This window comes from Necator americanus, chromosome III, assembly GCF_031761385.1.
Source record: "Necator americanus strain Aroian chromosome III, whole genome shotgun sequence".
Lineage (NCBI taxonomy): Eukaryota > Metazoa > Nematoda > Chromadorea > Rhabditida > Ancylostomatidae > Necator > Necator americanus.
The window spans coordinates 35178152-35200613 of NC_087373.1; the positions used below are offsets into that span (position 1 = coordinate 35178152).

General features: G+C 39.6%; 3 protein-coding genes across 5 annotated transcripts; 1 reads left to right on the forward strand and 2 right to left on the reverse strand.

Moving 5' to 3' along the window:
• Positions 1-85: 85 nt before the first annotated feature.
• RB195_011978 (uncharacterized protein) lies at positions 86-2194 on the reverse strand (the record flags this gene model as incomplete). The annotated part of the gene is made up of 4 exons (XM_064193620.1): positions 86-424; positions 506-607; positions 1726-1988; positions 2062-2194. 4 exons carry the CDS (start codon positions 2192-2194, stop codon positions 86-88), a joined length of 837 nt encoding a protein of 278 aa, XP_064051203.1.
• Positions 2195-7995: 5801 nt separating this feature from the next.
• On the forward strand, positions 7996-12259 carry RB195_011979 (uncharacterized protein; the record flags this gene model as incomplete). The annotated part of the gene is made up of 16 exons (XM_064193621.1): positions 7996-8024; positions 8319-8427; positions 8546-8710; positions 8957-9024; positions 9096-9198; positions 9253-9341; positions 9448-9519; positions 9586-9690; positions 9753-9884; positions 10062-10204; positions 10361-10467; positions 10941-11139; positions 11197-11285; positions 11344-11434; positions 11899-12006; positions 12123-12259. The coding sequence occupies 16 exons, from the start codon at positions 7996-7998 to the stop codon at positions 12257-12259; spliced, it is 1746 nt and encodes a 581-aa protein (XP_064051204.1).
• A 1113-nt stretch (positions 12260-13372) lies between these two features.
• RB195_011980 (uncharacterized protein) lies at positions 13373-21961 on the reverse strand (the record flags this gene model as incomplete). Of its 3 annotated transcripts, XM_064193623.1 has the most annotated exons (13): positions 13373-13532; positions 13624-13702; positions 15220-15314; positions 15379-15512; positions 16564-16627; positions 17921-18083; positions 18555-18685; positions 19450-19546; positions 19603-19675; positions 19736-19870; positions 20388-20521; positions 21573-21760; positions 21840-21961. In XM_064193623.1, 13 exons carry the CDS (start codon positions 21959-21961, stop codon positions 13373-13375), a joined length of 1575 nt encoding a protein of 524 aa, XP_064051205.1. The 3 variants fall into 3 exon arrangements, with proteins under 3 accessions (XP_064051205.1, XP_064051206.1, XP_013290745.2); XM_013435291.2 differs by lacking the exons at positions 13373-13532; positions 13624-13702; positions 15220-15314; ... (1 more) ...; positions 16564-16627; positions 17921-18083 and having other exon boundaries at positions 18514-18685; XM_064193622.1 differs by lacking the exons at positions 13373-13532; positions 13624-13702; positions 18555-18685; ... (4 more) ...; positions 21573-21760; positions 21840-21961 and having other exon boundaries at positions 15191-15314; positions 17921-18057.
• Positions 21962-22462: the final 501 nt, after the last annotated feature.

The window sequence follows — 22462 nt, forward strand, 5'->3', positions numbered from 1 at the left end:
ATTGTCTCAGGATAACAGAAAATAACATTTTATGTCGTAAACAACAACGAACAGATGATCACAAATATGATCTGAATAGCACTGATCACCATGTGGTTGTAGGCGCACCAGCTCCCCATTCCCCAGCCGCTTCTCCTGGTTTGCTTCCAGGGTTCCATGTCGCTGTCTCCGCAGCCCAGTCCTTGATATCGGGTTGAGCAGTGAAATCGACGGTCTCTCCAGGCACTTCATAGTCGGGCTTGATCTCGGGCATGACTTCAGCTGCTTCTTGCTTCTCTGACTCTTGTGGATCACGGTAGAAGTAAAGATCGGGCATAATTTCCTTGTCATCTAGTACAAATCCGGTCTGGCGAGAAATCTTTCCTCTGAGGATAAGGATTTCACGAGCCAGCAGCCACCACATGAGTCCGATAGACTGCTCTCCCTAAAATTGACTAGATATGAAATAACGGAAGGAAGACATGAACTCACCCACAAACAAAAGGCCAAAATTTAAAATTATTACCTTATTGTTGCAAGGGATGGCAATGTCGATCAGTTTTAAGGGAGACTCCGTATTGCAGAAGGAAATGACCGGCACGTTGACATAAGAAGCTTCCGTGACAACCTAAATCCCAGAGGTGTTAAAATTTCAGGCAGATCAAGAATCTTCACATTTAAAAGAGATATGAAGTGAAAGCCAAAGAGACCAAGACAATCGTAAAGTAATGAGAAGCATAAATATCATAGATCTAAGCAAAAAAAAAAATCCAAAAAGATTGACAACCAATTCTCCGAATAACGATTATGTGTGCCATCATTAACCACTAGTATCAAACTGCACTGCTGATTAAATAATGAACTAAACAACGCTGAATATGTCACATCTTGAAATGATAACAAAACTTCTGAATAACATCAACTATTTGCTAACAATTACATGAAAAAGGGTAAGAATGTTATTTTGTTTAAAAAAAAGACCGAATCTCAGCTGAGATGTCGCGAGTAGAAATTCTTTGTATTGCTGAAAAAAGATACAAGTCATCGTAGTCTATTGCATAAAGCTACGTTGGTTTCAATGAAAACCGAGCTTTTACGCTACGTTGGTTTAATTCATGACGAGACGCAGATCTATCCAGTCACTAGGTAAAATCACACTGGATTTGCGAAAGGAATCTCTCCCAGGTACTTTTCACCTCCTGCGATGACAGAACCCACCACAAAAAAAATGCTAGGTATTGCAGTATGGTTTATCTTCTATGTCTTTTTTATAGCACACTTTGCGTGTAATTAAGTACAAAAATAGATGACACCAACTTGTTTCGTCCCCTAAAAAATCTACGCATAAAATGCGCCCCTAAAACAGCTGATCTGCCAAGTTTAGATGCCCTTTACTCCGCAGCGAGTTTAGTTGAAATCTGATCTACACCTGATTAAGCATAGCTCCCCGATGAAACTAAGATTCACTAAGATTTTTCTTACCAATGGAACCACTCAAAAGGATAAAAAGTTGAGAATCGTGCGGTAAACAGTTCAGAAAAACGATGCACTTTGAGTACATGGCACCTTGCAAGCAAAGATGTTAACTGATAGAGCTGATATATGACCACGTCAATGCTCCTCAGAACGGCTACACTTTATATCCAATCATTGCTGGGCATGTTATAACAGATAATATATAAGAAGAAAAAAAGAGAAGTGAAAGAAAATGAGGAGAATAATCGAAGCCAAAACTTAAATACAGACCTGGTGGTCAACACGAGGATCAGAAATAACCAGAAGACGTGGCTCTTTGAAAGTCTTTTGGATCTGATTGGTCAGACATCCCGGACTGAAACGTCCGAAGATAGCAGTGGCTCCGGTGTGTGCAGCGAATTTCAGCAGAGCCCTCTGAGCGTATGGTCGGGCAGAAACCACAACAACATCAGCGGGGTTCTCAACAGCAGCGATGGCACGAGCAGCGAGAAGCAGCTTTTCCCATGTCTTCTTTAGGTTGATGATGTAAGTTCCTGTTAAAAGAACATGATTCGATCTACTGACGAAGCTGAATAATCAATGAAAATTCAAAAAAAATCTACCTACCATCGAAGCGACGCTGATACACGTACTGCTCCATCTGGAAGTCAACATTGGCGGAACCAATGTGTGCTTGTGTAGCGATCAGTTTCAGCACATCGTCCTCAGTAAGGGCGAACGGCTCGAATCCGCCCGACATGGTTACCGAAAATCGAACATATTGAAAAAAAAACACGGAATCACTTAATCACAATCCAAATAAACTATGAAACACGACTGGCGAGAAAACTTAAGTACGAATAATCGTTACGAAGCTTCAGCATCTACAGTAAAAAAAAAAGCTTGCACGTCATTTAGCTGTATACTTTCTTTTTTCGGTGATGGAAAATTTGTAACAAACTTCGGTAATGACTGATAACGTCACGATACCGCTAATGAAAAAAAGTGCAAAAATATGTTCGCTCGATTTTCAAGCACAGTGTTCCGCAAAGTTTCGATGATGGATCTCCCTCTCAACAATGGATCGGGTTTTGCGTTTAGGCTACAAAACGAAACAACTATTTACAACTATAGAGTGGATGAGTTGAAGTGAAAGTACGTCAAGTGACGGATTGATGAAAATATCATGCAAATTTCTACACCTTTCTGATTCTTTGTAGATGTAGTCACGTATTCACTAAGATACTTGTAAACTACGCCCACTTGTTAGTGGCAAAAACCCAACATGGAGAACTATTCGAAATGCATCTTACAGTCCATGAAACATAACGTCATGAAAACCAAGTTTTGAGAGTTTTTAGATTTGCGCATTGTTTACTGGAATTTGGTATTATCTCTAGTTTTACGAGTTATTTCACAGAGCACAAGCAAGACGTGAAGTTTTCACAAATTAAAAATGCACTATTGCAATAAAAAAAAGAGGATAGGATCTTCGGTAAAGATGACTGTAGCGCTCCGACTCAAAAAAGAGCAATTATGTAGTTCAAACTATAGAAAAAATTAGGTCGAATAAACCCTCTTGAGAAACCAATCAGTCTCCTTCTAGAATGGTTGGTGGGAGAAAAATAAAATGACTAACCAAAGATGCAGTGTAATCCACCTAAAATATTGAAAAGAAAAAGTTCAAAAAAGTCGCATCGACAACACAAAATGCTCCCAAATGGGTTAATCACATGCTAAATATGGGGAAACACCGAACACGTGTTCATAAACAAATCCCCGGACACGCCCTATAGTTACTCCATTTGAAATTATATAAGATCTCTAAACAAATCCAAATCCATTGTTAAAAAGAAAGTTTAGAAACGAAAACCCCCAATGAAGAGCGAATTCAACGATTTGGCTGTTCATGTGCTGTACTAAAAATTTGATACTCAGCTAACCGTTCGGGGATTTGGTCCCGTGAAGAACTTGTAGAATCGGTAGGAGGCGGGCCCGTGAGAACTCGGGCAACACCTCGTCTTGCCGTAACTCGATTTTTTTTCAATTTCCTCATGTGCTTTGCTCCGTTTCAGTCACGTGGCCTATGGTTTTAATCAGATCGCAGTGTTTCTTTAATAGATAGTCGGGAAGTCTTTGAGTTCGGTGTAGGTTTGGGATTACGTCGGTCCACATGTGGATTTCCCCACTTCCCTGCTTTCTAGGAAGCCAAGTGGATTTATTTTTGCTTTCCTTTCGAAACATCTGATGATCTTCTGGGTGTTTTGCGTGAGCTTTAGACGAGATCGGTATTGATCTTTCTTTACTGACTGACGGTTGACGTTTCGTTATCGCCTTCGTCAGAGCCTGGGGAAAATCAAAGCCATCACTGGGTTATCCTCTTAGATGCCTCATCATCCTACAAAAAGATGGGCAAACTCAAAGGACAACACATCGGCTAGTGTTCACCTCCTTTGCTGGATCTAGTGACGTGACCACCACCTACCAGAACTATGATTTTCGAGGATGTTTTTAAAATAAGTTTAACATGTTGAAAGCATAGGTTTTGATTGGTTTGCTTGGCTGCATCTCAAGCAGATCAATCAAAAACTATGTTTTTTTAACATGCCAGGGTTCACGGGCAGTTTAACATGGGCAAATCTACTGATCATTGCTCAGGAATTCAGGAACTAACAAATACCGAGAAAAGAGAGGAGGGAGAGGTGGGAGGTTGCATCTGGTCCTCTAATCACAATTTTCTTGAGATCTGAGCCCAACAGTGGAAATCCACGTGAAATCATGAAGTAGGTGAACGCGAACGGGGAAGATGAGCGCTGAATGTTCGAATCCCGCAAACGCCTGTGTGTGATAATTGTGGTAATTAACATAATAACAAAATCAGCAAACCCTGTTTAGTGGTACATACCGCAAGAAATTAGGTGGCTATTACGACCACTTTTTGGGGTTGTCCTCGCTTTTCCCCATAATTGCTTCATTTCGTTGCACTTAACACTTATTTGTCTCAGTCACCAATTCGTAGATGCGTATCCTTGCGGGGTTTTCCTGTAGGGCTTTTTATAAAGAAATATCGATGGGATGAAGGATTTCGACTACTGCATCTTAACCTAATACATCCATTATATTTGTCCCTGAGAAGATGGTTAGAATGAGAATGCAACAATCGACGCCCGTTTTTTTTTTCTAGCGGTGCTATCCAATATCATTTGGTCGATTTCCTGACACAAAATGTGTGTTTAGCGCTCCGTAACAGAACCTAAACTTTTCTCGGATAAACGTATTCATTTCGAAACATTTGAATACATGTACTGGGATGACGAATTCTTATTGTATAGTAGCAGTACATGCAATCTACGGTCCAAAACTTGTTTATCCTGTTGTATCGATCGTATTGGACGCGGTTGATGGTCGGAATCTTCTGTTCCCCTTTCCGTTCTTTTCCTTTTAATGTAGATGAAAGCATGTTTCAGTATTTCTACTTATTCAGTGTTGTAGTTAAAGGTAGCATAGCACAAAATTGACGATGTTGGGATTACTGGAGAAAACGATAGGGATAGGGGTGTGGATCATGAGTATGAACGGGATCACGCTCAATTCCCCCTATTTTTCCTAACAAACTGCAATCCTGCATGAGAAGCGGTCTCGATCGAAGTTTCCTATGAAGCACCTAAGTAAATGTCGGATATTTGAGGGTAGGCATATCGAAGAAGAGAGGAAGCGCCAGCACCCCATTCTATTTTTTGGTTGTTGGCTCGCTCACAGATGCGGCCTATGTCCCGCACTCAAGTACGTGACGCGCTGTTAGTTGCATCGTAGGAAAATTCGATCGACAAGGCTTTCTCCCACGGAGTTTTTCAAAAGCATTAGGTGGAAATGAGCTGTATTGCGCTAACTTTCGTGATCTACAGCTCCTATTTTTTCTTGAAGAAATCCCAGCATCGTCGGTTTCGTGGTATATGTTGTTTTTAATTCGAAATATCGGCGTAAATTCAATTAGATGAAGCTTTTATTGATGTTCCGAAGGAAAAAAAAACAACCAACAGAATACATTGCACTCTAGAATTTGAAAAAAACTTCGAAAAAAGCGAGCACTTTCATGTTCGCGTTAGGCGAGTGTCGTGTCCGATGACGTAGTCGAGCTTCCCTACTCTGTTCGATAGCGTTTCACCAAGATGTGATGGGGAAAAAAAGAATCTTTCCCGCTGCGTTCTCTTTTATAGCTATCCACATCGAATTATCTTTTCAATGCACGTCATCGCGTTTCCATGTGATGCTATGCTTCTGCCTCTGCCCACATCATATTCACGTACGACTGTTATCTCTCGCAAAATATTGCAAATCTCACCCAATATGGGTGAGACCAGTTTTGGAAATTCTCGAGAAGTTGTATAGGAGATTCTTTTTCCGTGTTTCCTGTTACGAATACTTATTTTGCACCCTTACTCATAGAAACGAGGTTGTCTGACAATTTTTCCACAGTTTTCTTAGTTATTCTACATTCTGCCTGGTTCACTGAACTTGAATAGACTGGGGCTCCCTACGTCTGCGTTTTTTCTTCTTATTGCTTTCTGAAGCGTTATATAATAGTAGTCATTGTCTAGCGGGTGACACTAGCGACGCCACGTCAGCTCAGCTTGGATTCACTTCCCCCGTCGCGGTCACGCCCATCACCCGAATCCGTACAAAGCTTATGTCTATGCTCATCCGTGCTTGTTCTTCTTCCACTTTCCCCCTTGTCTTCGTCGGTAGATTACTAATATATGTTTCATTTCCTTCATCTCTGCTGTAATTGATTACCTCTTCAGGTTTTCTAGAATTCCGTGTTATGGATAGGAGAAATAGTATCTCTCAAAGTGCAGATCCGTAGAGATGCCGATATCCATGTTTTTGTGGCCTGCCGAGGAACGCGTTCGATTAGGGCAGGCAAAGCGCAGAGGGAAAGTATCGAGCAAAGCAAGCGTGTGGATTGTTGTGAATGCGTCACGGTGTCCCAGCTAAACATAAGTCACAGCGACAGTAAATGTGCTGTTACCTGAAAGTATGCAAAGTAAACGTCGAGTGCAGCGCAGTCGGTAAGAGGTTCAGCTGTGACTTCACGATTGATCTGTGCTTCGAAGCCTTAGTCACGTCAAGTCTCAACCATTCCTCCAATCCCTTAGTGGTCGATAAATTGGTGTAAGACTTGTCTGTGAGGATAAAAATAGTGACTTGATGCATCGGCTAGCCTCGGTAAGTCACTGTATAGGCTAGACACGCGTTCATATACCTTAAACACTTCTGAATTGAGGTGAACGCGTTAACGTATACCAAGCGGATTGATTAAAGGCAGCGTACTGTAAACGTGGTATGGATTTCTCATGAAAAGTTTTTACAAGGGGACGAAGATTGCGGAAAACCACATTGCTTCGTTCATCTCTCCGTGATTAAGAAGAAGTTTCTCTGTTATAAGAAACGCCATGGAAATCGCTTTAGTTCCTACGAGGTGCGTTAGAACGCGATTCTATGTACACTTTCCGGTCCCCTTCAGATTATTCATTAGTTTAACTTGAATAGCCTGGTGAGGAGACCTTATTAATCCTTGAGGGCTCGCTCGTTGCGGCGCTTGCAGAGGGGTAGCACGTTTTAATGCAAGAAAATCGTAAAGAACGGCGGCTTCCGGACCGTTTTTTACGTCGACTACGGAGGGATGAGCGGAACCACCTGGTTTTTCGCAATCTACCCTGTATGGAAGCTTTCCATGGGAAATTCATACCACGTCAGATTCGTGATGTGCTGGCTTTAACGCCAGACACTTTGTCCGTTAGGCAAAGTAATGTAGACATTCCTACGATTACCTGTAAGGAGCTGGACACGTTCAGCTGTTGGAAAAATGTGGTTATAATTTATCGAACTCGCTTAATGGATGAGTCTTAAACGTCTACAGTTATAACTTGGGACCCTAATGCGGCGTAACACATTTAGCAACGAAAGTCGTGATAGCTTTAATAAATGACGCCATTTGCAAGTGGAAATTATGGATTTCTCATCGCCCATGACGCGTGTTTCCATTCTCTCCTTTTTTCCTTGGAATTCTTCGAATTTAACGCTCTCGTAAGCTTATTGAGATAAGAAGCTTGTTCTAGATTTCATCTTTCACAAAGTGTTGTCTGCGAGCGAGTGACGCTCATTTTCTATTCCAGTTATTCAATAAGTTTGTAAAAGAATCTGTCTTTTTTTGTCTTTCATACATTCCCAACGTTTGCAGTCTTAGTTCGAGATTATCGCTACATTTATGATCAGTGGAAGATGTTTGCATAAGTTTCATTTTTATCGTTATTTTAATAATACTTGTCTTCCGACCTTGTTGATCCTTCACTGACGTGAATCAATTTGCTCCCGATGATCCTGTAAAATAAGGTACATTCTCAATGTTTGATATTTCAGCGACCAACCATTTCCATAATGTGGACTTTGTATTGGTTCAGGCTGATTTGATTAAACGTGATTGAAGTTTTTATATTCATTCTATTCTTTACGCCACTACGGTGATTTTATTCGTTATTCGTTCAATTGTCCGTTTGAAACATGGAGAATTCATCTCAGGAGCCAACCTGGTCGGTAATTTTAGCGCGGTTTCCTTTTTTGTTTCCATCTGTTTTTTTTTTTAAATGGATCTGATTCTGTCAACAAATTGCGTGATTGGACAGTAAGAATCATTTGATGTGGGACGTGGGGAACAGACGGGGATGTTTTTACAATCGCATCAATTCTGATTTATTTTATTCATGTAATTTGACTCCCATTTCAGGAATTTGTGCTTTTTTTGTGCTAACTCCTGTAGTATTTGCTGCAAATTAGTATTTGAGATCTAGTTAATGCATGTATGTATGTTTATCCTTGCTCTTTAGGAATGAGTATTCTTCTGTTCTGAGTGATCAGCTCACTATCGACATCTTGAAGACATTTTGTTTAAGAGGAGGTCTAAGAACCTCCAACCTTCGGTCCATCGCTTGGAGGGTTAGTGAATCATGTAAATTGGTGCTCAGTTCTCTTTTTTTGCTGCTTGGCTAGAAGCTAAACGGAAACTTCATTTCCCAGACTTCCTTCCTTAATGACTCTATCTTCTGTTTTTCAGATCCATTTAAAGTGTTTGCCTATCTCCAAAGTCGAATGGGTTTCGGTAACAAGTCGTGCAAGGAAGTTATATGCTCACCTCAAGCAGAAAAACATCCCTAATCCGCATGATGATCGATTTTGTCAGGATCCTCAAGTGAATAATCCTCTTGACCAGGCGGACCATGTACGTTACATTGAGTTAAGTTACGGCTCGTTCACACGTAGCCTGTAAGGCTGCCACACAGATTCTTTCACTCATTTTTCTTTTTTTTTCTTGTTGCTAGCCGTCTTGTCGCTCATCGCCCATGTTTTAATTTGCTTTACAAATAATTTAAATTTATTTATTTGGTAGTCAGGCCATCATTTTTTTTTCAAAACTAGAAACATCAGCTATCACGTTAACTTCTACGCAGTGTATGTGAATTTTCAGAATCCATGGCAACAATACTTTGCAGACCATGACCTCCGTGATCTCATATCAAAAGATGTTGGGAGAACGTAAGCATCTTTTATTCTGACACGGGAACTTGTCCGCTGCTGCAAATTTCACTGTTGTCAACGAATTTCAGCTTCCCAGAACTTGAATTTTTTCAACAGGAACACATTCGTCGAATGATGTGCGATATTTTGTTGATATATGCTAAGGAGAATTCGTTTGTATCATATAAACAGGTGAGGCAGTCCCATTGTAATGCTTCACGTCCTGTTATAATCCCAAATATTCAGGGAATGCATGAGATTCTTGCTCCATTGATGTTTGTGTTGTATTCAGACCAGCAATCTTTTTGTCATTGCGATGAGAACGGAGGCCTGAAGTGAGTTTTTCTAAATACTTAGATCTGCAGCTTGTAGTAGCTTGCTATAATATATTAGACTAAGAACTTAATGGGATTCTAAATGAGAGGTTTTTTTTTCCTACAGAATGCTTTCAAATGAGGATCGCTCCATCCTTTTCCATGTCTACAACCCTGAATACTTGGAAAGTGACAGCTAGTATGTTTCTGTTACTGACTACCAACTATTTTACTGGCTGTTTATGTCATACCAAGACGATTTAAGTGGGATGTTTTGTGAAGTAATGCTAGAGGTGGCGAAATGGTATGAAGACTCATCATCAACACCATCACCAAAGCCTTCGATCAACGAATCCGGGCCCTTCATGCGGTAGATGCGTTTTTTTTTCCTTTTTTCATTGCCGATATTTTGTCTCATCTGGAAGATTTTAGCGTCCAAGACGCCACTCCTACCTCTCACATAATGCGTGAGTTAGTCGCAATTGGTGAACGACTTCATTCTGTTGATCCGATGCTGGCAGATCACTTAAACCACCTTGACATTCCGCCCCAATTATATGGGATGTAAGTTTTTAACTTCTCTTTTTTCAGCCGAGAAACTTATTTCAAATGGATCTGATTCCTTGCTAATATTTGTACATCATTTTATTAAAATGTCCTGAATCTCAACCTCTCTTCCCACTTCATATTAGTTTTTGAATTTTTCGTTCTCTAAAGCATAGGAAGCTTCTTACCTTTCAGTCGATGGTTACGGTTGTTGTTTGGTCGAGAGTTTGCCATTCATGATCTCCTATACATTTGGGATGTTCTTCTGTGTGACCGACCGATAAACAGAATGGTGGAATGTATTTTTGTAGCGATGCTCGTTCAAATACGACATCTCTGTGAGTTTTGAAACTTTTTCATTTCCCTTAGTGTCCATTATTTTTCGTTCGTTTTCGTTTTTTTCTTGTTAGCTTTTCTGTTTTCTTCTCTCTTTTCCATCTTCCGCTCTCTGCATTACCCTACAGATGAGGTCTTTCATTCTGTTTATTTTGAAGTGCTCCAATCGGACTACGGTGGTTGTCTGCAATACTTGATGCGTTACCCGCCAATTGTCGATGTTACCACTTTTATTCAACAGGCTTTGCACTTCAGGAATCCAAAAGTAAGTGTATTTTGTAGTTGCTCATGTGCAGCCTATTATTGGTTTGCGCCGAGGTGAGGGTGATCCTGATGTTTTGTTGACATATCGGGATGCCTGTTTCAGAGAAAAAATCTCTGAAAACATGGTGACGTGGAATTTCTGAGCACCAGTGATCAGTTTTTTCATAGTGAATTCAGGTGTTTTTAACTAGTAAGTCAGGTTTTTTCGTTATATTACTGTTTCTCTGACTGAACAGAGACTGATCTACTTAGGCGAATAAATAAATAAAACTTAGGGGAAACTATAGTTACGTATAGTCCTTAGCATTATTCTTTGCTCCTGTCACCGCTACTCGTCTTCGGAAACTCACGCTCATCTCCTACTCACTTAAATCGAACGATTATCGTTCGGAGGCACTTAAGTGCCGGCGGTCACGGCGTTCTTTTTCGGAAGGATGTACACGTTTTCTTTTAATTTTACGTATTTATATGCAGAAATATCAACGACCAGCAACGTTGGGTGCACTGAGCAATTTCTCCCACATGACAGTCACCGGTGCCGACCATCCGAATCGTGGTCGTCAAGGTTTACCTGTGGCGAACGAAACTCCTCATGAGGACACTCCAACTGGTCTGCGTAACATTACGTCCACAATGTTGTCGAAGGTCAAGAACTCAGTCCTTGAAAAACCGCGTGAGTTCATTTGAGTAGGAAATTTTGGATCTTTATGCTCATAGTCGAGCAATTCAGAGGTTTCTGCGGCGTTAGGAGCTACTCCTCCTGCAACTCCAAAAAAAGTTATGCAGAACGTCGTTAATCAGGCACCGTCATGGGAAAAGGTATTAGCGCTTATCTCTTTTCTAATGCGATGTGGTGTATTATTTTTTTTCCTCTCAGGAGCTTCATTTAATGGAAGAGCAAGTTGCGTGCCTACAAATCCGTCTGAATGAGAAAGATATTGTGTGCAATGAAGCAGCAAGAAATATTGGTGAGAAATGTCTTTTTGAGTGCGTTTGATGAGGTTGTGAGAACTTTGGGCATCTCTACCGTAATCACACACATCCTCTTTCTCTTCCCTCTGCCCTCCTATCGTAGGTGTATCACTCTCAACTGATTGGATACAATCATGGAATATTCGCGCAATATTCGCTCCTGTTCTTTTTAAATTCTTTTCTCCATTCATCACATCCAAGTTTTTCTTCATGAGGATCCAAAATTCACTTCTAAAGAATAATTTTATGCTAGCGCGGAAAAGTTATAGATATGCTCGACTTTTGACTGATTTCAGTGGAAAATCCTTACTTCTAATCAATTTTTTTTTACAGTGAAACACTGCATGGTTTACTTCACTATTTGATTTCGTCTAAAGTTCTATCTTATTTAGAAAATGTTCACATTGTTTTCGTTTACATCTTTTGTTGAATTCATATTCAAAAGCTCCAATTTTTACAGAAGCGTGCGTTGAACAACTACGCACAGAAGGCCTTTCTATACCAACATTATGTTCGAAGTTATTGGAGATCAGTAGAAATCTCACAACTGGTTCGGCTAATGGAGTAGGTTAGCGTTCCGTAATTACAATTATTTGCACCTTCATTGTTTTGCATTGCATTCGGAAAAGTGTTCTTTTTGATGGCGTTACGCCCTGTTTAAGTCCTTTCGACTGCATTGTTTAGGTATCCCCATTGTAAACCGTCGCGTTGATGGTGAAATACTAGAAAGACGTTTCTCTACAAGTAAGGCTCCACCTCAGCCTCGTCATATTCAACGAGAGAACGAAATGGTCGATTTGAGAATGCGACCAATGAAATAATATAATTGTGTTACTGTGTGTTACATAATTTCCAACGTTTGCATACTGTATTAGCTTCTATTCTGAGAAATTAGCGGGTTTCACTGCTTAGCATAGTTCATTCATTTCAATTGCTCTTTAGCTTTGTTTGCTGCTTTCCTTCAAGAACCAGTTTTCTATTTCAGTTGAATTTCACGCGTTGTGATATGTTTGTGATGAGTGACCAGCGCTTCAGCTAGTTCTCCTCCTTTGTGATATTGTTTTATCTGTAGTGGCCATAGCTTTCGGCTAATAGCGCCTCGTCTTGCAGCGTAACGGTTATGTTTAGTTCCAGTTCTGTCCATCAAACTAGAAACAGGTATTTTCTTTCAGCTTTCCTTATCAATGATGATAAACATCTAATAGTTAGTATTTCTGTGCATCCCTTCAATTTAAATTCAATTCAATTTAAAAAGGATTTTAACCTTTTTCTCTCAGTAAAGTAACCTGATGATGGGGATCAGTATGTTTAAATGCTTTTCAAGAATTACAGTTACAGTTAATTACACTTATACGTCCTTCGGACATATTTTCACCCTAAGCTTCTTCCAACCAGGACCCAGATATGGAAAGGATTTTTATTTAAATTCAGTTATTATTTCATCGATTCTAAAACAAGGAAATGCGACCGTTCGGATCTGTCCTGTAAAAGGAGGTAAATAAGGTTTAACGAAAGGATGAAACATCAAAATCCTACGATCCACTGGAGAATGAACGGATGGTGTCATTTTTTCCCCTCATCATTGTCAATTTATGACTTTATTTGTATAGGCGACATCGATGACATGCAAATATTTATGACGTGACATGGAGAAGTGAATTGCAACGGGTGGCACACATTTAAAGGCAGTATCTATAAAATAAATCAAGGAATAATAGCGAGTTTTTCTTTAGGGGCTGATATTGCGATTGAGGTTTACCACAATTATGAGGTGAAAACTCGTCATTGAGGTTAAATGAGGTTTGCGACAATTATGAGGTGAAAATTTGTCATGGTGGGAGGTAAATTCGAAAAATACGATCATTACTGAATAAGGACTAAAATACTGCAAAGATCTAGGATTAAGGATGGGAAAATAGCGTTTTCGATTCCTCTCAGTCTTGTTCCTCAATTTTTGCCAACCATTTTCGGCGTAAAATCTTGATCTGTGCTGAAGAGAATGCTTGGCGTCGACTGCATGGTTGTAGTGTACATTGAGCGTCGCATGGATTCGGATGGTATGGTGCACAGCAACAATAACACTTTTGTTCAATGCTAAAACTTGCTTTCTGAGAAAAAGTTCTAAGGAAAACGCTGATTTCCCGCGTTTCCATTGAAATACGTTGACGTTCTCCAGGATACGTACCTTATGCAGTTCAATGGTTTCAATGACCATACTTGATCGCGGATGTTCGGGGGAACAAGGGCACCTAGGAAGTCCACTGCTGTAGTATATCTAAAAATCGACAAATCGATCGATATCCACTGCTATAATTATTCAGAATAATTACTAATAATAATAATTCTAATTGAATGCCTGTGATTCAATTACGAATCACCATCTTTCCAACTCATCCGGGTAACCGTCTGGCTTTCTGCGTCTCTCAACAAGCAGCGCTCTCTAGTACTTATAACCACCAAATCTTTGACTATTATATTTATAGGCATCGTCCCACGAATCTGGGGTGGTGCGGATTTCAGGTGGAGAGTTCCTATACTGGTCGTAGATTGAGAAGAGGAGGGTGATTTCATCCATTTCTTCTTAATTGCCGTAAAAAACGGCCCGGAAGATGCGGCGCGTGCACAAGGCTGGCGTGCTCCAATCGAACTCGTTGTAGAAAGTAGCGCGCCGGAACGCTCGAAGCCGTATCCTCCGGGCCGTTTTTTTTTACGGCAATTGGGGAGAAATAGACGGAATCACCCCTCTCTCCATAATCTACGGCTCCGCATAGGCATAACCCACCTGAAACCCGCACCAGCCCGGATTCGTGGGGTGATGCCTTTAACATAAACTGGTCAAAACGACATGAAACTCGATGTTGCGTGGGCACCTGCGCTCGAAGCGGCGCTTAGGATCGATGGCCACCCTTCCTAACATCACTCATCGCTGCATTTCGTGATGGTCCCACCTCGATCCCAGCCGCTAACTCTACCGCGCAGCTTCGAGCCGAGACGCTTACGGATCGGGAGCGCGCTTTATGTTGTCCTGACACGGTTACACCTCACAGAATTTAGTATTGATCGATTGGTGGTCTAAAAAGAAGTGGATTGGACGAAAATTTGAATAATGTTTGTGAAGAAGCGACAAAACTCCATTTTTTTTCGCTCTTTCTCGAGATATGTTGAGGAACTCTTGAAAAAGGAAAAAAAAAAAGAAACTTGAAAGGGATCAGTGGACATGGAATAAAAAGACATTCGACAGTTTATTCCTTGTTTTTTCGCTGTTTTCCTCATTTTTTTTCGCATATTACGAACTTATAAACATAAGGATCGGATTTTTTTTTTGCCAGATGTTCAAATGAGGCGACTTTTTACAGAAAAATTGGAATAAATCCCACGATCTGATTGATCGGTTGGCTTCATCGTTCCAAAATAGGAACGCAGTGTTGTCAAGAAAAAAAAGCTGTTAGAAATTAATTAATTGGGTTTAATTGTGCTATTTAGTAGAGCTCACTAGGATAGTATGGAAACTTATTAAATTTTTTGAGAAAACGATTCCCGTTGTGTTTTAAGTGCATCAAAAAGACTACAACTGAAAATTTTCAGCCATACGCATAGTCCTGTTTCTAACAGAAATTTATGAGAGTCTCCGAATCCCGAGTCTAGGTCTTCCTAATTTATTTTTAATAATCACTCTCATTAATTTCATTTTAATAGTCAAATATTAGAAGTACTTTTGAAAAAAAAAACTTGAAATTTAAAAATTCTTGAACTTAACTGGGTGGCCAAACTTTGCACACACCAGAATTTTCATCATACGCTCGTGCAGTCATTGCACATGCTTGTTTTTCCGTTGGTAGATCACAGATTCGATCGACAACGCCGAACGAATTCCCTCTGGAACACTGCTTATTATTTTTAGAAAAAAAAATATTCTTTTTTCTCAAAAATGGTCACTAGCCCAGGTGCGTATTCACATCGTGGCGAACACGATACTTGTACGTTGCACATGCCGCAAGCGTCTGCGGATTTGTTGAACATTTCCGCATAGTCCATCACTTTTTGTACGATTGGATTCCCGATACCAGTTATAAGCTGAAAATAATGTCTAAAAAAAGAAGAACAAAAATATTAGTAGAATTTATGAAGTAACAAATAACAGAATAATAAGGGAGAAAATGAGAAAAATTAATAAATATTAACAAATAGCAGAATAATGAGGGAAAGAATGAGAAAAATCAATGAATATTTCATGTTGAAAAATCGTACAGAACCACGTTCTTTGAATTCGTGAAGAAAAGAACTCAGGAGAATCTAGTTACCCTTCGAAAAAAAACCCAGAAAATCCTAGGTTGGGACCATGAGATATTATCATAGCGTTGGTGCACCGTAACCACATCGTGCCATCATAATCATACCGGACAAAAATATGCTCATTTGTTGTATTATGAGTCCTCAGCCAATGTTGCACTAATTTTAAAGGCATCACCCCACGAATCTGAGGTGGTACGGATTTCAGGTGGAGTATTCGTATACGGGATCATGGATTAAGGAGAGGGGGTGATTTCGTCCATTTCTTGCTAAATGGCGGAAAAAACGGCACGGAAGATGCTGCATGTGCACACGGCTGGTGCGCTCCAATCGAACTCGTTGTAGAAAATAGCGCGCCGGAACGTTCGAAGCCGTATCTTCCGGGCCATTTTTTACGGCAATTAGGAAGAGATGGACGGAATCACAAACCCATCCATAATCTACGATCCCGTATACGCTGCTCCCATGCAAATCCTTACTAATGCCAGACATTCGTGGAGTGATGCCTTTAAGTTAACTGGTAATAATTACTGGTGCCTTTGACTTTTCAAGGCTCTGACGAAGGCGATAACAAACGCCGAAACGTTAGCTTTTTGTAGAGTTTGTCGAAACGTCAGGCCAATAATAAAGTTTCACCTAAACCTCATTGACATAACAAAAAAACATAGAAACTATAAAAACCACGAATTTTTCAAGTTTGATGTATTTAACACGTTCTTTTTTGTGCCAACTCAGAGTATTCTTGCGATTTTTTTTAATGGAAAATGTTAGTTGTTAGTTCGGTAAACATTGATTTTCCAGCTTTTTCTTCACAGATTCACTCAAATCCACTCACCGACATGTATCTATTTTGGTAGCATTGTCGCGGCAATCTATGCCAGAAACTACGATCGGAGGTGCTGAAAAAAAATCACTCGCATAGAGAATCGTCATGCGATAACAAAGAAAAACAGTGGGGAGGGGTGGAAAAATTGCAGTTCTAGCCGAGTTTGATGTCGTTTAAAGTTTTAAGAAATCGTTTTAAGAAATTTCAACGTGAATAACATATATGATAAAGCAATCCAAGCAGTTGGAGCCCACTTTCTTGAAAATATGAATATTCGGTGTATTTTTTCTAACCTTAAAACTTTTTGTACTTTTTTTTGGAAATATTTTTGAATTGGAAATTGAAATGGACTTTTTTAAATCAGGCAGAGCCTAGAAAACTTCAGTAGAAGCTTCATTAAAATGTAACGGTACTGATTTTAAAAAAATGAATACCTATAAAACAAACCTATAATCTATTAAACTACCTATAATCTAATTTAAAATACCCTCGTAAATATTTACTGCTTTCTTTCTTCCTTTTTTTTCCAGAGAAGGAGATTTTTTTTGAAGACTTTCTTTCTATAAATGAATGAAAATGAATTATATAAATATAAAGTATATAAAATATAAAAAAAACAATATAATATAATAATAAAAAATAAGTAATATATATTTTACAAATTCTAGTGTAAAGATCATAACATAGGTAGAAATAATATCCATTTTCTCGTTTTTTCCGTACCCGCTTAACCATCATCATTGGATGTTTTCATCTTCTCTTGTCTGCAAGAGAAAGTGTAATTTATCGAACTCTACGCCTATCACACGGAACGAACGATAGGCTCCTTACCGATTTTTCCAAAAAAAAAAAATCCTGACAACGACGGTCCACTTGCTAACCACGTTTATTATACACTATTCCAAGATTTGAATAATAATTGGAAATTAAGAAAAGAGAACTGATTCTGGATGATGGACTGTGCATGTCTGTTTTTCTGGATGATAGGGGTCAATGTAGGAAAAAAGATAGAAGGCAGTGAATTGAGGGAAAAATTTGCGCAGGTTGCTGTCGATGTGCAGCGGTCGCCCAGACAGTCCCCAAGGCAACATAAGTGTCGACAACTATAATGGCCTTTTTAGGAGTGCTGAGGTTTTTGCAGAATTTTTTCTCCTCCGATTTTCATTTGAATAGAAATCTCGTTGCGACTTTTTGCGACTAACGACTCCGTTATTTTAAGGAATTCTGCACTGTTTCTCGGTTTTCGTTTCGCGAAGAAAGAGAGATCTTTAACGGGGACGGTAGAGAGAAATCCTAGCATTTTGGACAGGTTCCTACACATACGTAGTCAACAAAGTCATTTCTCAATAAACTATAGAACATTCACCTGAAACAAGGCCCATATTCACTCCAATCTTCACAGTTCGATGTTTTTCCGGCTTGAGAAACCGATGAGAATGCGGACGCAAGAAATGGATTGACAAATGGAATAAATGACGTCAAACAGATGAACTTCAGCAACATCGATACGCGGATATAATCGGCGTTGTCTGACAATTTTATGGATCACGGGAGCGCTAAAACAGGTTGATAGACAAACGCTAGAATTATACCCGTAGGCGGAGGCACAGATCATAGATCAAAGGAAACGAATCATTAACGACAGGATTTCGCCGTTGAAAAAGAAAAAACAACAACAACATTAGAACACCCAAAACGGTTACTCCAAGAAAGGTGCACTGTGAGAGATGGTCATATGGAATGCTCTCGCTTATTACAACACCCCGATGTTTTTAAAGGCACATATCATAGATCAATAACAATGTCCTTGACTTGTCAGTAGTAGTAAGCATCGCATGCAAAGAAAAAGGTCAGTGCAAAAATATGTTTGTGTAAAATGTGAATAACATGAAATAACACATTTATTTGATCAATAAAATAAAATCTATCTACTTTCGGAAACAACTAAACTTCTAGGTATCAATTAACTCGTACTCGTTCAGTTTCTGGAGCCGGTTTACCGACGATGTCACTGCAGTACGGTACCGACCGAAGAAAGTCCATAAATCTTGTTTTAAAGCTGGGCTTCAGTTGTATTGAAACAAGCAGTTCTCGAGCAAAATCTGGATCAGCATCAAGTGTCCCGAACATCCTGAAAGTTAGCATTTATTCATAAACAAACAAAAACTTCACTATATGTAACAGCAGAGCGCTTTAAAACGACTTGAGTTTCCGTTCAATTAGGTATAGTCGGTCAAAACGAAATGAAGCGCAGTGCAGTTGCGTAAGTGGTTGTGCTGGAAGCGGTGGAGATAGCGGTTGGAGTCAATGTGGGACCACAGCGAACTGCAGCAATGAACGGTGGTAGCAAGAGTCCTCATTCGATCCTAATCGCTGCGCTCCACCGCGCCGCTTCGACCGCAACCGCTTACTGCACTGCGTTTCATGTCGTTCTGACTATACTATAGGTGCGCTCAAATTGGCGAGGTGGGACTCTCGGGCCAGTTCCGCAGTACGATTGAAGCTGACGTCTCACCATGAGCGGAACTCTTTACGAAATTGTACCACAACCTTAGCCGACCTTGTACATCATGATATCTGTTTATGTTTATGGCGTCACTATGAAATTGAACGAATGTTGGGATGCAACTAGAAGACCATTTGAATAAAGTAGAACATTTAATAAATTCACAATTTTCTTCCACTGTTTTGTAACCAAAATGCAAATAGTACGAACTCAGTCAAAGATCAGCTAAGACGACAACGTAAATGAAATTTATACAAGCGCCGTTGTTAGAAAAACAGTAGCATTAAATAAATCTCTCTCCATGGACATTTTACAGAGTAACTTTCTAGCTTCTATAAGAAAGCGCGTTTAACTCAAACATGTGCGAGGTTTAAAACAGCAACAAATACCTGTCTCGTCCCCACAAAAGGAAATATGTTGACAAAGCAGCTACTACTGCTTGAAACGGAATTAACTTCAAAAGCAAAGGTCTAGCGATACGGCTTCCTAAAAAAAAAGGAATGTTTCTGTGCAATATCTTACATAATAAACAAAAATACTACCTTCCCAACTGAGAGCTAAAAAGTCCAGATAATTTTTCACAGGTGGGAACTTTCGGTCTTGTCGTTGTAACAACTAAAAGAAGGGAGAAGTAATGAAATCATAGAGAGCTATATCAAAAACATTCAAACTCACTATGTAATAACACAAGTATGGCGACGCCAGCATGGGTAAAAATATCCCGCTTGACAAAGAAATGAGAACAGATCGAGATAGCATGCAGGAACTGCACGGTTTCTTTTCGTTAAAAACATCAGGTACTAAGAAAACCTGAAATAGAACATTATCCTTCAATAATGTGTACGAAGTCACTAACAGTAATTTTCTTTTTCGTTTCAAAAGGGAAAGAGAAGGATTTAAAAGAACCAAATATAAAAATAATAAACTAAATATAAAGACTGTAAGAATTAGGGAAGGCAGAAGAATTGAAAGGAGGTATAGCGAGAGGATTTAGATTTGCAGAATGCTCGTTTCAAAGAAAAGTCATGCTTCGTATCTGGAACTTTAGAAATCCTATTTTCAATGTACAGAGGTTTCAAAAAAGGAATTAGATCAGAAACTGACTATAAATGGAGTTCCGACAGGACTCCATACTCATATTTATTCAGTAAGAATCTTTGTTGTATAGGACCTCAGTACTGCCAATGTAACGAGTTGAACTTCTTTGAATGAAAGTCACACTAAGAGAACCATGGTGCATGAAAAAGCAGCACAGAAATAGCTAGCAACAAAGAAAATATGCAGAACCATCTGCTTAAGGTATTTAAAAAAAATGGTCTTAACAAACCTGACGTAACACGTAGTATGCAATTCCAGAAGAGTAGACACCAAATATGAACGGTGACTTTGGACACTGCTTAATTGCTTCAAAGAAACTCATTTTCGGATTGAAATTAACCATATCGGAGCTGATTTTTGTTGCTGAAAAAAAGAACAACAAAAGCCTTTAAAAAAGCATTTATATGCACGTCTATGCTTGAATATATTCATATATTCTGGGAAATACGAAAGAAGAAGGTAAGTTTCCGTTACCACTCGTAAAATATTGTGATTTTTTGAACTTAGAAGAACTTAACTTCTATACAATCCATTATTTTTAGGTTAAGAACAATCCTGATTCTCTTCGTTTAGAGTAACTTTTCTTCGATTGTGATTCCCAATACAAAAATTCATGGAAATAACAGAAAACAGAGGATTGTTAACAAATTTTATTACGGCTAACGTTTCGGCATCGTCGCCTTCGTCAGAGCCTGGAAAGTCGGGTCATTTGTGATATATCCTCTCAAATGCCTCATCCAGAACAAGTTATCATCCCCTAAGATACTACATCCAAAATCGAAACCAAAAGAGTCCAAAACGTTGTGCTTACCTAGATAGCCGCGTTTCCGTGATATTAGCGGACCTCCGCTTGATAAAATCGCTTTTTTTTTATGATAAAATCGCTTTTTATCGATTTTATCGTATTTGATTTCGATTTCCGTTTCGATTTTGGATGTAGCATCTTAGGGGATGATTACCTGTTCTGGATGAGGCATTTGAGAAGATATATCACAAATGATCCGACTTTCCAGGCTCTGACGAAGGCGACGACGCCGAAATGTTAGCCGTAATCAAGTTTGTTAACAATCTTGGCTGTTGCTAAATTGACTATCGACAAGTTGCAATCTCTAGATAATCTAATCTGCCAAGATTCAAGGAAAGTCGAACTTTCGCACTTCAGAAAACAGAGGCTTCTAGCGGTCTTTCGGAAGGAAAGGATGGAAAAAAGTGAACTGAGTACAGCAGTATTAGCTAGATAGCTTGAAAGTAAAAAAAAAATAATGGAAGTACATTACGTAATAACAGTTGCACTTCAAAACGGACTTATGAGAGGCGCTCTTAGGTGACTAACCCTGTCCGATATTTGAATCGATTCATTACTACTCTCGTGTGATTTGCACTTGGAAAAAGAATGGAATGGAACGGAACGAACCTATCAACGTAGAAGTGATGCAGTTTGCAAAAACCCCGGCTTGTAGAGGCCAATTCAACCCTCTTCGTTCCCATGGATATGGCCACATCGACGTCAAGCTGGTCATCATTATCGCTTGGTCGGACGGTGACATTTGCGAAAGATTTGTCCACAGCCATGAACGCTCCCCGGATAACCGTTGAGATATCCTGTGAAACAGAGGATTACACCACGAAATACAATAATGAAATGCAAAATAAAGAAGAGATCGGGGGAAAAAAAACTTACTGCGTCCGCGTAATCGGGACATTTTCAGGTTTCGCTTCTACTGGAAGAGATGCTCTTCTCCATAGCTCGACAACATGTGCGGAAGGTTGCCGAGAGCTCGAACCAGGTTCATTTACGGACATAACCCTTCTGAACAAGTTCTCGATCTAAATACTTTTCAAACTTTCGCTGATATGAACTCGTCCAGCTATCGCGCTGCCGTTCGCACGCGGACGAAAGCGAATAGATTTTTCTTCACGGATACGAGCGCGTCATAATAGCAATGCGGTTGGGTTTATGTGAATTTTTGAACCTCAGCTAGGTTTCTTTTCGCCACAGGAGTGAGAGGAGGGAACGGTGAAATTCTTCGTTTGAAATGTTTCACAAAAATTAAGATCTCATGATCGGTGCAGATGTTCAGCTATGATTCATATTTTATATGATTTGGGGTCACTTCTACTAGAATTCTTCATAAATTCCTTCCTTATGTAAATTTCATTTTTTTAAAGATGACAAGAAAAATATTTACGATGAAGATGAAATCCTGAGAAAGTCGAAATTGTTGGTGTATGCATAGTAGAGTCAAAACGACATGAAGCACGGAGCGGTTGCGAAAGCGGCTGCGCTGGAAGCGGGGCCGTGGA